The 14,891-nt window shown below is 39.0% G+C and overlaps 2 protein-coding genes across 4 annotated transcripts in view; one reads left to right on the forward strand and one right to left on the reverse strand.

Moving 5' to 3' along the window:
- Positions 1-8,555, forward strand: part of LOC130916684 (chromodomain Y-like protein 2) — a 73,237-nt gene extending 64,682 nt beyond the window's left edge. For all 3 annotated transcript variants that reach the window (XM_057837594.1, XM_057837584.1, XM_057837577.1), the window contains 3 exons: positions 4,865-5,075; positions 5,154-5,297; positions 5,375-8,555. In XM_057837594.1, coding sequence (XP_057693577.1) covers positions 4,865-5,075; positions 5,154-5,297; positions 5,375-5,533 — 514 coding nt within the window. In that variant the 3' untranslated portion in view covers positions 5,534-8,555. The remainder of the gene's footprint in view (positions 1-4,864; positions 5,076-5,153; positions 5,298-5,374) is intronic.
- A 3,878-nt stretch (positions 8,556-12,433) lies between these two features.
- cmc2 (C-x(9)-C motif containing 2) lies at positions 12,434-14,142 on the reverse strand. The gene is made up of 4 exons (XM_057840322.1): positions 13,582-14,142; positions 13,178-13,288; positions 13,036-13,107; positions 12,434-12,946 (listed from the first exon to the last, which is right to left on the reverse strand). Exons 2-4 carry the CDS (start codon positions 13,256-13,258, stop codon positions 12,863-12,865), a joined length of 237 nt encoding a protein of 78 aa, XP_057696305.1. The 5' UTR covers positions 13,259-13,288; positions 13,582-14,142; the 3' UTR covers positions 12,434-12,862.
- Between the last annotated feature and the right edge of the window lie 749 nt (positions 14,143-14,891).

Below are 14,891 nucleotides of genomic sequence, written 5' to 3' on the forward strand. Positions count from 1 at the left end.
GACAGAATTGGTGCAGTTCAGTTAAATTTGATGGCTCTCTGACATGGACTTGTTTCTTCAGCATTGTCCACAAGTTCTCAATGGGGTTTAAGTCAGGACTTTGGGAAGGCCATTCGAAAACCTTAATTCTAGCCTGATTTAGCCATTCCATTACCACTTTTGATGTGTGTTTGGGGTCATTGTCCTGTTGGAACACCCAACTGCGCCCAAGACCCAATCTTCCGGCTGCGACGTTAGGTTATCTTGAAGAATTTGAAGGTAATCCTCCTTCTTCATTATCCCATTTACTCTCTGTAAAGCACCAGTTCCATTGGAAGGAAAACAGCCCCACAGCATAATACTACCACCACTGTGCTTGACGGTAGGCATGGTGTACTTGGGCTTTTCTCCTCCAAACATATAGCTGGGCATTGTGGCCAAACACCTCGATTTTTGTTTCGTCTGACCACAGAACTTTCCTCCAGAAGGTCTTAGCAAACTTCAGTCGAGCCTTAAGGTGCCGCTTTTGGAGCAAGGGCTTCCTTCTTGCACGGCAGCCTCTCAGTCCATGGAGATGCAAAACACGCTTGACTGTGAACACTGACACCTGTGTTGCAGCAGCTTCTAATTCTTGGCAGATCTGCTTTTTGGTGATTCTCGGTTGAATCTTCACCCTCCTGACCAATTTTCTCTCAGCAGCAGGTGATAGCTTGCGTTTTCTTCCTGATCGTGGCAGTGACAAAACAGTGCCATGCACTTTATACTTACAAACAATTGTTTGCACTGTTGCTTTTGGGACCTTAAGCTGCTTTGAAATGTCTCCAAGTGACTTTCCTGACTTGTTCAAGTCAATGATTGTTCAAGTCAATAATCACTCACAAGAAATTGCTAATTCGTGTTGCTGTATGTATATTTTTGACCTAGCAGATTTGATCACTTTTTCTGTTAACCCATAATAAAGTCATAAAAGAACCAAACTTCATGAATGTTTTTTGTGACAAAGAAGTATCTGTTCCAATCACTCTATTGGAGAAAAATCACAGTTGTAGAAATAACTGGAAACTCAAGAGAGCCATGACATTATGTTCTTCACAAGTGTATGTAAACTTTTGACCACAACTGTAAGTCAGGGGTCGGCAACCCAAAATGTTGAAAAAGCCATATTGGACCAAAAAAACAAAAAACAAATATGTCTGGAGCCGCAAAAAATTAAAAACCTTACATAAGCCTCATAATGAAGGCAATACATGCTGTATGTATCTGTATTATCCATATTAGCCTACTATCAAAATGACTAATTTGGCTAAAAATACATAATGAGCCTCATGATTGAATGTTTATTTTCCCTGCAGTGCATCCAACGCACCACGTGACTACTCTCTTGTATAACTTCAACAAAAACATTTAATGAATTGTTTCATTGCTTTTATGAAATTAAAGAAATTAAATAAGAAATCCGATTTTTGATGCCAGTTTTATTTTGGGATTTCGATAAACAACAAAGTGAAACGTGCATAACATGCCCTTTATCTGGGCATGTCTTTGATTTTCTGTATTGTCTCGATTTTGTTTTTGAAGTCTGCAAATAGGTGTTCTAATATGTTGATGAATCTCTCCTTCATGTATGCACCATCTGTGAACGGTTTTCCACGCTTTATTATCTCCCGGGTTGTAATCACACTTTTTTTCTCACTGACAACTTCTCGCCACAGAGTAAATATTCAGGCAATGCAAAGAATTCGGTCCAAGAAACGTTGAATCCCCTGTTCTCATCAGTTATTTTTCTCTTTTTCCCTTTTGGATCTTAGGCCCATTACACGGCCGCCGATTTGTTTACAATAGCCACCTGCCTGGCATCCCTCCCTGCTGATACAAACGTGTGTTGCAGGCTATAACATAAATCTTCCTTGACAGAAATGTTGAAATTTAATATTTACTTTACACATTTGTACAGCATTGGAAAACATTAAGAATGTTTGTCATTTTTGTCCTCCTACAGCGACAGTAGGGGTCGCGTTAACCGAATATTTTCTGTCGTTGACCGGTTTTTTAAAACGGTGACGGAAAAAACTGAAGTCCGTCCGTCATTTTGACAGGTTGCAATTCACACCCCAGACCACAGGGTGGCGAGTGAGCATATTAATTAGCTATTGTCTCTCTTAATGCATGACGTCGTTGACTATTCTGTCAGAATATTGTAGCGTCACTGGGGTCTGGCGGCGGCACCGTGATTGACACATCAACGCGAGGTTCTTATTGGTGCACCCGGTGTGCCACCGCATCATCCAATTGGTGGACTAGATTGCCGCCTGTGTATAGACCCCAATCACATGACGTCACAACTCCGCCCCCCTGACTGGAGCCGCCATATTGTGTGTCAGCTCGTCGTGTTTACACATTACCGCTATGTACATGCCTCCTATTACGGCGTGTTTTTCTGCTCGTTAACATTAATAATCAAAATGGTGAAGGCGTGTGTGGCGGTTGGTTGCAGTAACAGAGAAGATAGACGGAGAGACTTGAAGTTCTACCTTATTCTGAGAGACCCGAAGAGGAGAGCGAGATGGACTGCTGTAATTCGACAAGAAATCTGGGCACCAAACGATCACCACAGACTATGTAGTAGTCATTTTATATCTGGTAAGATGCATTTAATATACAGTGCCTTACAAAAGTATTCGGCCCCCTTGAACCTTGCAACCTTTTGCCACATTTCAGGCTTCAAACATAAAGATATAAAATTTTAATTTTTTGTCAAGAATCAACAACAAGTGGGTCACAATCGTGAAGTGGAACAAAATTTATTGGATAATTTAAACTTTTTTAACAAATAAAAAACTGAAAAGTGGGGCGTGCAATATTATTCGGCCCCCTTGCGTTAATACTTTGTAGCGCCACCTTTTGCTCCAATTACAGCTGCAAGTCGCTTGGGGTATGTTTCTATCAGTTTTGCACATCGAGAGACTGACATTCTTGCCCATTCTTCCTTGCAAAACAGCTCGAGCTAAGCGAGGTTGGATGGAGAGTGTTTGTGAACAGCAGTCTTCAGCTCTTTCCACAGATTCTCGATTGGATTCAGGTCTGGACTTTGACTTGGCAATTCTAACACCTGGATACGTTTATTTTTGAACCATTCCATTGTAGATTTGGCTTTATGTTTTGGATCATTGTCCTGTTGGAAGATAAATCTCCGTCCCAGTCTCAGGTCTTATGCAGATACCAACAGGTTTTCTTCCAGAATGTTCCTGTATTTGGCTGCATCCATCTTCCCGTCAATTTTAACCATCTTCCCTGTCCCTGCTGAAGAAAAGCAGGCCCAAACCATGATGCTGCCACCACCATGTTTGACAGTGGGGATGGTCTGTTCAGGGTGATGAGCTGTGTTGCTTTTACGCCAAACATATCATTTTGCATTGTGGCCAAAAAGTTCAATTTTGGTTTCATCTGACCAGAGCACCTTCTTCCACATGTTTGGTGTGTCTCCCAGGTGGCTTGTGGCAAACTTTAAACGAGACTTTTTATGGATATCTTTGAGAAATGGCTTTCTTCTTGCCACTCTTCCATAAAGGCCAGATTTGTGCAGTGTACGACTGATTGTTGTCCTATGGACAGACTCTCCCACCAAGCTGTAGATCTCTGCAGTTCATCCAGAGTGATCATGGGCCTCTTGGCTGCATCTCTGATCAGTTTTCTCCTTGTTTGAGAAGAAAGTTTGGAAGGACGGCCGGGTCTTGGTAGATTTGCAGTGGTCTGATGCTCCTTCCATTTCAATATGATAGCTTGCACAGTGCTCCTTGAGATGTTTAAAGCTTGGGAAATCTTTTTGTATCCAAATCCGGCTTTAAACTTCTCCACAACAGTATCTCGGACCTGCCTGGTGTGTTCCTTGGTTTTCATAATGCTCTCTGCACTTTAAACAGAACCCTGAGACTATCACAGAGCAGGTGCATTTATACGGAGACTTGATTACACACAGGTGGATTCTATTTATCATCATCGGTCATTTAGGACAACATTGGATCATTCAGAGATCCTCACTGAACTTCTGGAGTGAGTTTGCTGCACTGAAAGTAAAGGGGCCGAATAATATTGCACGCCCCACTTTTCAGTTTTTTATTTGTTAAAAAAGTTTAAATTATCCAATAAATGTTGTTCCACTTCACGATTGTGTCCCACTTGTTGTTGATTCTTGACAAAAAAAATTAAATTTCATATCTTTATGTTTGAAGCCTGAAATGTGGCGAAAGGTTGCAAGATTCAAGGGGGCCGAATACTTTTGCAAGGCACTGTATATTTAGAAGATTTTGGGCTGACAACCACAATTAAAATCATTGTCTGACGTTGGTGATTGGGGTCTATATAGTTCCCTCTTTTTCTTGGGGGGCGGAGTTGTTGTTTTGTTGGTGTTGTTGGCGGTAAGCAGAGTAAAAAGAGGGAGAAAAATACCACGACTTCCGTGTCTAATTTTTCGCCACCAAGCAAGCGTTACAATATTAATTAAAAATGAATGAAAACTAAATACTATTGAATATGTCATCATTATCATTTTAAAATTTAAGTGACGGGTAAAAATAGATTATGACCGGATTTTTATGACCCTGTCAGTCAAAATGACAGACAACGAAAATGTCTAGCGCAACCTCTGAGCGACAGTATCAAAACAAAAAATATATTTCCCTCCTCCATCTTTTTCCATTTTTTAAACATTTTTGAAAATGCTCCAGGGAGCCACTAGTGAAGCGCTAATGAGCCGCATGCGGCTCTCAAAACACGGGGTGCCGACCCACGTTGTAAGTCAGGACCATTGATGAGGGCAGGGATAAATAACGAATTTCAGCGTTGGGTATATATTTCATTTAATTTTCCTGCTCTTTCTCACAACCAGGGACTTTGTATTGGCATTCATACGCTTCAAAAAGCCAATAGTGGTGGCGATCAACGGGCCTGCCTTGGGCTTGGGAGCTTCCATCCTGCCACTGTGTGATGTAGTATGGGCCAGTGAGAGAGCCTGGTTCCAGACTCCTTGTGCGGCCCTCCACCTCACCCCCTCCGGCTGCTCCTCTTACACTTTCCCTCAAATCCTTGGTGTGGCTTTGGTGAGTTCTAGCACATCTTATAACTCTAGTTTATATTTAAATATCCCTGAAATAATACATATCTTGTCTAAATGACAGGCCAATGAGATGCTTTTCTGTGGCCGAAAGCTAACAGCGCAAGAAGCTTGCAATCGAGGTCTGGTGTCACAGGTCTTCTGGCCCACCACATTTAATCAAGAAGTGATGTTACGTGTGAAGGAGATGGCATCATGTAATGCCATGGTGCGTGCCACATCAGACAAGCCACAAGGTATCTGTGTTTCCAGAATAGCCTAACACGCCTCCTTTTTTGCCAAAAGGTTCTAGAAGAATCCAAATGCCTGGTGAGGAGCATCCTCCTGCGAGTTATGGAGGAAGTAAATGAGAAGGAGTGTCAGATGCTAAAGCAGCTGTGGTGTTCCACAAAAGGGCTAGAGGCGCTCTTTAGCTACTTACACAACAAAACGTGTGAGAAGTGAACTCAAACTACAGAAGCAGTTTAAATGTAGGCCTTTGTTTCCGCCCATCAGCAGCCAAGAAGTCTGGGATAGCGTTTGCTCCAAGTTCTTGATCTGGTTTTTAAAAGACATTTTTCAATTGGACCGTCCAGGTGTTGAATCTCCCTTTAAGAGGTCAACGGATCAAAAATGTGAACATTTGAATGAACAGCAGGGATCTTGTGGGGGGTACTGTGTCTATCTGTACCAAAGTGATAATTAATCCTCATTTGAGGGGTTGCCTCATTACGTGACAAACAATGATAACATATATGAATGTATATGTACAGATTCAAGTGTGAAAGTGAAATCCTGTATATAAGATCTTTATTTTTAGTTGCCTGCTGTTTTTAAGTGAAAACCAAAGCTTGCATGAAGACTGGTTTCTTTATCCTTAACTTGTTCATTCCTCTCGGGATACTTACCTACAGTAAATGATGATGTTGTCAGCATATCAGTTCCAGTTTTTACCCTAGATATGAGTGTTTGTGGACAAAATAATTACGGTAACTGGTAATTTATTAAACAGTTTATCAATTTAAGTTGGAACTGTTGTTGAAGTAGAACAATATTTTGTCGGCCATTTGAAGTTAAAGATGGTCACCTTTTTTTTTTTTTGCCAAGAAAAATGAAATTGGCATTTATTGCCATTCTCTACAATCAATTTTGAATCAATCTGTAAATAATACGTCATCTCCAAAGCACATTGGCAGAATAAACACAGTCTCATGATCATTAGCAAATTAAATAAAGACAAAGAAGAAAACATTGTAACTCACGGCCATTATAATGTCTGAAAACTGCAGCTGACCAAAATTTACAGTGTGTATATGACATACATACATAACAGAACTGCCACTTTTAATCATACTCAATAGTCTCTTTATGCAACATCTCCACGATGGTGTTTGTAAACAGCAAAACAAAACGTCTGGACATAAAAGAGGGAAGATTCATTATAATAGCAGGCTTTCCCCCCACTCCTTTCTTAACCCATACACCAGGCTGAAACCGTGCAACAACAACAAAAAAACTATTTAAAAAGTATACAAAGTTTAACCACGTCTGGCAGTTCGTTTTAAAGTGTATTGGTGACACCCCGTGGTCAATATGTGAACAAACCTGTCCCAGCTCTCTGCCATTGCAATGAATTGCATTCTATTTTTATTTGTTGGTTAAAACTATTTTACAACTGTGTCATTTTGTGAGAGACGAATTGTAAGTATTGTTAAATTATGGATTATAATAACACATAATCATATCTTCTTCCTGTCAATTCAACATTTTCATGTATTTTTCCCTAAAACATGGTGGGCCACCGGTGGGCTTTACCACCAGCTTTGGAGTTTTTTTTTTTTTTTTTTTTAATTGTAATACAGTACTTAAATACAGTCATACGGTATACAAATCATCATTAATTTTATCAATGCTCCATCAAGACAAGGGAGCTCCATAGTTATAAAACATAAATGCCAATCATTTATCAAGATTTGTAATTTTTTGCAGTTCAACTATGTGGAAACATGCTCATGCTCAGACATTTTGAATGGGAAATAATTGTTACTAGCCCTTCCAGTCAAAATGAATTGGCCGTTTAGGGCCGTCAATGGCAGCTAATGAGTTAAGTATCGACCCTTTTTGTCGTTCTCAATGCAAACCCTTGAGCACGCTTGGAGGAGTTTGGTGCAGGTCTTGATCAAACGCGTTTAGGGTAATTAGAACAACCAGACTGTGACTTCTAACTTCACAAATGTTCTGTGTAAAATTCCTATTGGGACACTTCAAAAATCTTCGAACAGCGGATGCTCTTTGAGGTTGAAAGTGAGGGGAATATTTATGTTTTTCTCCCATTTTCATTTCTGGATAGAATGATGTCCCAATACTTTTGTCTAAATTACCTTCTGTGATATTTAACTTAATTTGCTTACTGACACTTTTAAGATTTGGTGGAGCAGGTAAGTGACATTATTGTTAAAATAGTGACACAAGCATGAACTTTGGTAAATACAGTATAGTATACGCTTCATTTCCCACTGTATTGCAATTACTACTTGTCATGCAAAATTCCAAGATGGCATCCCGAAAATCTATGCTTAAATTCGGTCTTTTGGTTATGGTTCTTTCCATTAGTTTATCAATGGATGGAAAACACTGGAAAATAGAAATTTAGAGAAGGCTTGATTACGTTAAATCAAAATTATTTAATTCACAGCCTGTAGGGTAAGGTAAACTATTCACTGGATTCCAACCCATTTTAGGGAGGAAATCTGTCATCAAACTATGGCTTCCAGGTTTTAAAGTGTGGTGTGAAATGTATGACTAATGTACAATCGCTATATTTATGGAAAGATCACAGACTTGTTTTGTTCTGATTGTCGTGTAATCAAATTATGTTTTCACTAATCGTCAGTGCTCGGTGTTGTCAGAAATTTCTGTATGGTCATGTGATGACTGCCGAGAAACTCTATTTTGTGTCATATTTAAGATTTATTTTTGTTTTACCCAAGAATATATGAGATGTGAAAAATATATTGTGAAAATAAAATGCAGTACAGCTCTAGAAAATGCTCCCTGACATATGTGTAATTTGTTGCAAGTGAAATATTGTAAATATGCATATATGGCTTTTTATTTTGGAGGGGATGTTTTGTACTTGGATGGAAAGGAGCATTTGAATATGTTGTATGTGGATGTTTATTTTCGTAATCATTCAAGAACTCTAAGTAACCTTTTAGTAATGATATAATCAAATATATTGGAGAAAAAAGGTTAGAAGAGTTGCTAGATTTATAAATTAAGATGTTCATTTTAGATATTGATATGTCTGATATCAAGTGAATCATGATATAATAGTGTAATAATGTTTGCTGTTGAGGAGAGCAATTATTTGTCAAATTGTCAAAGGTACAGCAAATCATTTCGTTTACAATATTGTGTTTTATTGAGGTTTTGAGCAAATTCTTAATTTATATATGAACATTGCAGATGAACGATTTGACCACTAATACCCCCCCCCCCCCCCCCGCCCCTCAAAAAAAAAACTGCAGACCTACGCAGAATAAAGAAAATGTTTGAACACACAATGGTTGCCTTTTTCCCCTCATGTTGGAATGCACATAACTTTAATCATCATTATATTACTGTACATCTTGCCTAACTGCTTGTGGTTGAAGTGCTTCTCTAAGGGTTTCGTGTTGTTTTAATAATTAATGTTTGATATTAACTGTCAAAATTTGACCTGTCCAATCTTCAGTAATACAAGATTGAATTTTCCAATTTTCATTCCAGACTACAAAACCTAAAGTCACAATAAATTGTGTACAATCAGCACTTGAGAGGTGACACTTCATTGACTCATTTGTGACTTTCAAATTTTACTTGTATCCAAATCATAAAATTCGAAAGCACCCATCAGCTACTTAGTAGTTTTTTTCACCCAGTACTTAATTATTGCATTTGAATGACTACTTTTTACTTGTATCATATTGTTATATTTGGTGACTCCGCCCACATTCTTGCACAGCGTTGCCTCACGTTAAGAGCTATTTGAATATTGCAACCCTTGTCATTTTCTTATACATTTTATAATGGATCTCATTAAAATTTACCATTACAAAGCAGATACTAGGTGTAAATACCGTATAACAACAGAGATCTACCAGTGTCCTTATCAGTATAACCATACCAAGTACACAGAATGCGTTAGCTTCAGTTTTTCATTGCAGAGAAAGAGGGTGTCTTTGTACTTGGAGAGTTGGTCAGATTTGTCACCAGCTCATTTCCATGACTGTATAAGGAATACTTCGCCTGGTTGCCATGTCAGTGTAAGCAGTGTGTATAACCGCCATACTCATATTCCATTGCATGGTCTGATACCCTTTTTTAAATGTGTAAATTACTTTCAAACCTAGAGTTGGGATCTTTGGCACACCTATGAAGATTTTTAACACTGGATCTACATTGTACTGCATGTACACACCGGTTGCTATCCTATGTGACATATACATGGTAGACGCATTAATCAAGGTGCACTACCAAGACTAAATGCATAACCTCTACCCGCGTACTGTATGTGAGGCTGATCATCGCAAGAAAAAAAAAAAAATCTGCATCCTTCAATCACTATGAATGTCACAGTTCTTTTAATATGAACACACTTTGTTTGAGAGAACTGTTATGATCAATGATTTTCCAAACTCCAAAACAAAGTAATCTGAACTGCCATCATGCTTCATCAAAACAAACAAAAACACCACCAACATCACCAGTCCATTTTCTAAAAATATTTTCTGTTGTATTTAAACTAGACCAAACATTAAGAACAGTGGCCTGTACTACGAACGGAGTTCAAACTCCCCAGAAGTAACCCAGGGTACCAGCGGGAAACCTGGGTTGACAAAACCTGGTTACCTAGTTTGGGGTCAATCGGTACTATGGCGCTGATTATGAGGTTGATTTGTTGAACCTGTGTTAACCCAATCAGAGTTACTGCACCTTCACATAAAATTATTTCACAGACGAGGAATGCGTGATAATTATGTGGAGTTATGAAGAATTTATATCCACCCTCACCGGGAAATCCAACATCGTTTCAGCGAGTAGAGCGCAACTGGTCTGTTGGCAGCGAATTGCAGATCGTGTGAATGCGTCAGTATGCCAGTTTACTTATGTCCATGAAAAGAAATAAAGCCTGCTGTCAGGACAATAAAATAAGATTTGGTACGTTAACTGTAAGAAATAATTTATCGTATGAGCATCACCACATGAAGCAGGATGATTGTACAGGGTGCCCATAAAGTCTCTACCATTTCAAAAATTTATTGAAAATGCAATTGATTATTTTATTCAGATTTGTTCTATTGTATTCAGCGTTTAATGAATTTTTTTTTTTACCTCTTTTAATACACTTCTACATGGGTACCATTAGTTGCACGAAGCACAAATAACTCATCTGCAAATGTTTACCTTGACCTTTGAACTGAATATGTGGCACCACAACTGAATGACCTTCAACCAACCATCATTTTTCAGCATGATGGTACACCACCACATTGGGGGCTGCATGTTCGTGGGTTCCTTAATCAAACATTTCCAGACCGATGGATTGGAAGGGATGGGCCAATTCCTTGGCCGCCACGTTCACCAGATATCACTCCGCTGGACTTCTTTCTATAGGGCTATGTTAAAGATATCGTGTATCGAACAAAGATAAGGGATATTACTGACCTTAAGCGAGGGAGTACTGATGCCATTGCCACAATTGATGAGGCTATGCTACAGCAAATATGGCAAGAAATCGAGTACCGTCTTGATGTGCTTCATGCAACTAATGGTGCCCATGTAGAAGTGTATTAAATGAGGTGTAAAAAAAAAAAAAAAAAACTTCAATAAACGCTGAATACAATAGAACAAATCTGAATAAAATATCTAATTAATTGAATTTTTAATAAATTTTTGAAATCTTAAAGAGACTTTATGGACACCCTGTATGTTTAGTCCCATTGACTCCATGAGTATGTATGTCTTTTGAACATCTTCGGAGTAGAGGTTAGATCGGGCCTAAAAAATCCAGCCCGACCTGGCCCGATCAATTAACTTGATTTGCAGGCCCGAGCCCAAACCCCCCCCAAACTTTTATGTTATATTTGTGGGGACTCAGGAGAAGGAAATGCGGGGATGCGATGCGTGGTTGAACTTTTGTGTGATCACATTTGTGACGATGCCTGTGTATAATGATAACAAATTAAAGCCCGTCTTTTGTAACGAATTCTCACAATTAAACAAGACTGTAAGATGCATATTCAATAAACATTTATATTTTTGGGTCTGTTCAATCAGTGGATGACATTTTATTCTCTTCGAGTTGGCATAAAAAAAAAAAAAAAAACCTGAGTTTTCTCAATGTTTAAATACACTACATAATTTTCTGATCATTATAAATGCATTTACACAACAAAATAACGCTGGAAAAGTTCGTTAAATATATTTCTCGTATGGGAGCAAAGCGCCACGCTCGTTTACTGTACATTCAGCGAAGCCGACAAAGGTTTCTGTATAGCATCTTCAACAATCAATTTGAAGCCTTTCCATACCCCACTCCTACCACTTTCCGAATCACACAGCATACAGTGCTCTTCCTCAGATATTCAGCATTACCGATGGAAGACATACTGTATATTGTCCACTAGCGAAATAGCGCAAGAACAGGCACACATTCTGCTCGATTGTGAGGGCTTGACTTCGGCGGGTTACATTAGAGACGTCCGCCTAGATCAGCTGGCACAGGTAACGAATTCCCTCAAATGAAAATCTACAAGTATAGCTTTCATGGAGAACATCTCCCTGGTACGCCAGCGGATTCTGCATGGATGATTGAAGCGACTTTTTTTTTTTTTTTATTGAAGCAACTTCTTTTTTGATTGAATAATAAAGACACAAATTTACCTCCAGTATTCTGGCGGTCTCTAAACACTCATGCCCGCCGAAGAGAGCCCCTCACAATTCGCGCGCCAATGTCGTACGGGTCGTCCAGGTACACTGTTATTGTCAAGAGGACACGTCCGCAGAGGAGTGCTGTTTAAATAGAGCGTGGTAAATCTGAAACCTCGGATTAAGCAAGATCTAACTCTGAGACGACCAGGTTTGACGTGTGGCGTATGATGCCATGGCAACATTCCCTGGTTTAAACATATCCACCTTTCGTAGTCCCGGTTAGCCGGGAAGTTAGGCTGCATGTGATGAATTTACTCTCGAAGTTACCCAGATAAGCCAGAAAAATGGCTTCGTAGTACAGGCCACACCTCCCAATACGTGGCAACACAATTCTGCGAAACACAAGAGGACACATTTTATTGTCAACAAAATAATGAGTACATATGTTCGTTAGGGCAGAATTGATTTAATGCACCACTTATACTGAATATTGTCTGATCATATGGGTGTATGCACTGTCTAATGAATTGTGAATTCCCATCAACAGATTTTTTTGTCTTAAGCCAAGTTTTTATGATACACATAAAAGTGATAAAGATAAAATGTAAAATTATAATAATAATAATAATCGGTCATTTGTTCTATCAAAGTTGTGTATTTTTACTCCCTTTTTGAATTGTACATTATAGCTCATATTGATTGTTGGGGAGGGGGATGTAATGATTAATCTTTGTCCCATTTTCCTACATCAGAAAAACCTGGCAGTCAAGAGGAGAGGTAGATCTTGAATATCCACGGTACCAGACAGTTTTACCACTGAAAACAGTGAGGCATGCTAAGTTCAGCATCTCAAAATCGGAAACGCATTCAAAGTGTCTTTCAGAGCTGCTCCTTGTGTCCTTCTTTCAGTCTCTTTTTCATGGCTAGTGCATGTTGTTTGCTGCGCTCCCGCCTTTCCAGCCTCTGGTAAATGGAAAAAAAATAATAATAATAATTTATGAGCACAGTGTGCATAATTGTTCACATTTACCAAACACATGTATAACTTTCACCTCATTTTTAAGGCAGTTCCGCATGGCGCGGTCAATGTCGTTACAAGTCCCAAAGAACTTCAGAACGTTATGCTGCAGAAAAGAAAATTTCTTTCGGTTGTATTTATGAAAGAAAAATAGAGGTGAGTTTTTAACAACATACCTCAGCGTGGCATTGTTTCAGGCGGTTTATGAGCTCATTACACTCATCTGTGTGTAGGTGGGGTGACAGGTCAGGGTGCATGCCGAGTTAAGGTCCTATACTGTGCAAAAACTGTGCAGAAAAGCCAGAAACAATAGGAGCACTCAGTTGACATTTTTGGTTATTATTGTAAAGACAAATTGTGATAATATATATGTGAAATGAGGATATTAAAACCCAATTTGACATGAAGGATGGATACTAATGCCTCCCCAACCCTCTCCCTCGTGTGGTGTCATTGAGATGCTGGATTCTGCAGACTTACCTGCACACACAGACAAAAGTTGAAAATTATGTTTCGACTAAGACCGATTTACGCGTAAAATAAGCAATCACAAGAATCCATTTGGCAAAATAACACTTACCAGCTGTAGGTACAGTGAATCATCCGTGAAGTTTTGTTATGTTAGCAACAAAACAGGCTGACGCAGTATAAATCCACCTAAAACATGTAGATGGTGTCGTCCTTTTGTCTTGTCCTATTTACTGGCAACACGTCTACTACAAATCAATACATAAGTTAGCTATGTCGGTTAATGAAAAAATAATTTGGAAGAAAGTCGACAACCGCTGCCAAATGACACTGACATGCTTTTTGTATAACTGAAGGACAGAGAGTTGACTGACAAATCTGAACACCCAAACGGTGACTACTTTCACATCAACTCACCAATGGCGCTCACGCATTTTTCACAGTGGGCGGTGCCTTAAATGACAAAGATAAAAAGAATCTTCAAGATAATAATGTCCTACATATATTTTTGTATTGCACTCTAAAAAGCAGCGGATTCAGAAACAGGCACTAAGACGTTTTTGCGTTTATGAAGTTAATTAAAACCACTCAATAGGTTACTGAAGGTTGTAACCTATGCCAAATAAAGCACAAGTTCCCTTTAAAAAGTAACTGTTGTGTACGACCTGTTCGCACTCGTCAACTTCCGCCTCCACCTCCATAAATATCAAATACAGAAGGCTAGATAAGCAAAGGCGGAATCAGCGGCGTAAGTAACTAGTGGCCATCTTGCATCGGTGGGCTTTATTGCTGGGATCGTAAGGTGAATGAATTTCTCCACTAAAATAATATTAATTGGCTGAATTCTTGACATATTTACAAATGGTTTGGTTTACAACAAACTGTATTAAAGTGGCTATGATTCGGGCTAAACATTTAGATAATATTTGTTATTTGTTTAAGTACGTGATAAACTAATTGAATTGATTCATTATAAAGTTCATATTAAAAAAAAACAAGCCGTTGAAAACTGGTTGAAAATTAGCATTTTATAGCTATATCACGTACACGCTTCGTTAACTGTGTAATATGTGGCGAACCTTTCTGACGCAAAATGGCCAATGAGTGAGGATGCTTATCCTCTTTGGCTCACCGAGTGTATCAGATAGTTGGTTGTACATACCGTTGTCAGGGCTCTGACCGTTGTAAAAATCTATGTCCTTCTCCACCAATCACGCGCACCGAGTCACGCGTGATGTGTCTTCAGGGCCCCCCGGACTTTTCAAATTTATTGGCTCTACTTTATAAAAATGTTTAGCGTTTTCACCTGGAAAATGAACTATAAAATTATATTTTGAATAGGATTTTTATAACGTATTATATCATTCGCGGCAGTCGACTAAAGAGTAAAGACCCTTACTGTGCATGTTGAAGAACAACTCC

Source organism: Corythoichthys intestinalis, chromosome 1, assembly GCF_030265065.1.
Source record: "Corythoichthys intestinalis isolate RoL2023-P3 chromosome 1, ASM3026506v1, whole genome shotgun sequence".
NCBI lineage: Eukaryota > Metazoa > Chordata > Actinopteri > Syngnathiformes > Syngnathidae > Corythoichthys > Corythoichthys intestinalis.

Bases quoted from the DNA above. Each gene is read 5' to 3' on its own strand.
- cmc2 (XM_057840322.1), bottom strand. From the start codon at position 13,258: ATGCACCCTGACCTGTCACCCCACCTACACACAGATGAGTGTAATGAG. The intron at 13,108-13,177 runs GTATGTTGTTAA...TCTTTTCTGCAG, and splicing joins TGAAACAATGCCACGCTGAG to CATAACGTTCTGAAGTTCTT. The intron at 12,947-13,035 runs GTGAAAGTTATA...TCCATTTACCAG, and splicing joins GGAACTGCCTTAAAAATGAG to AGGCTGGAAAGGCGGGAGCG.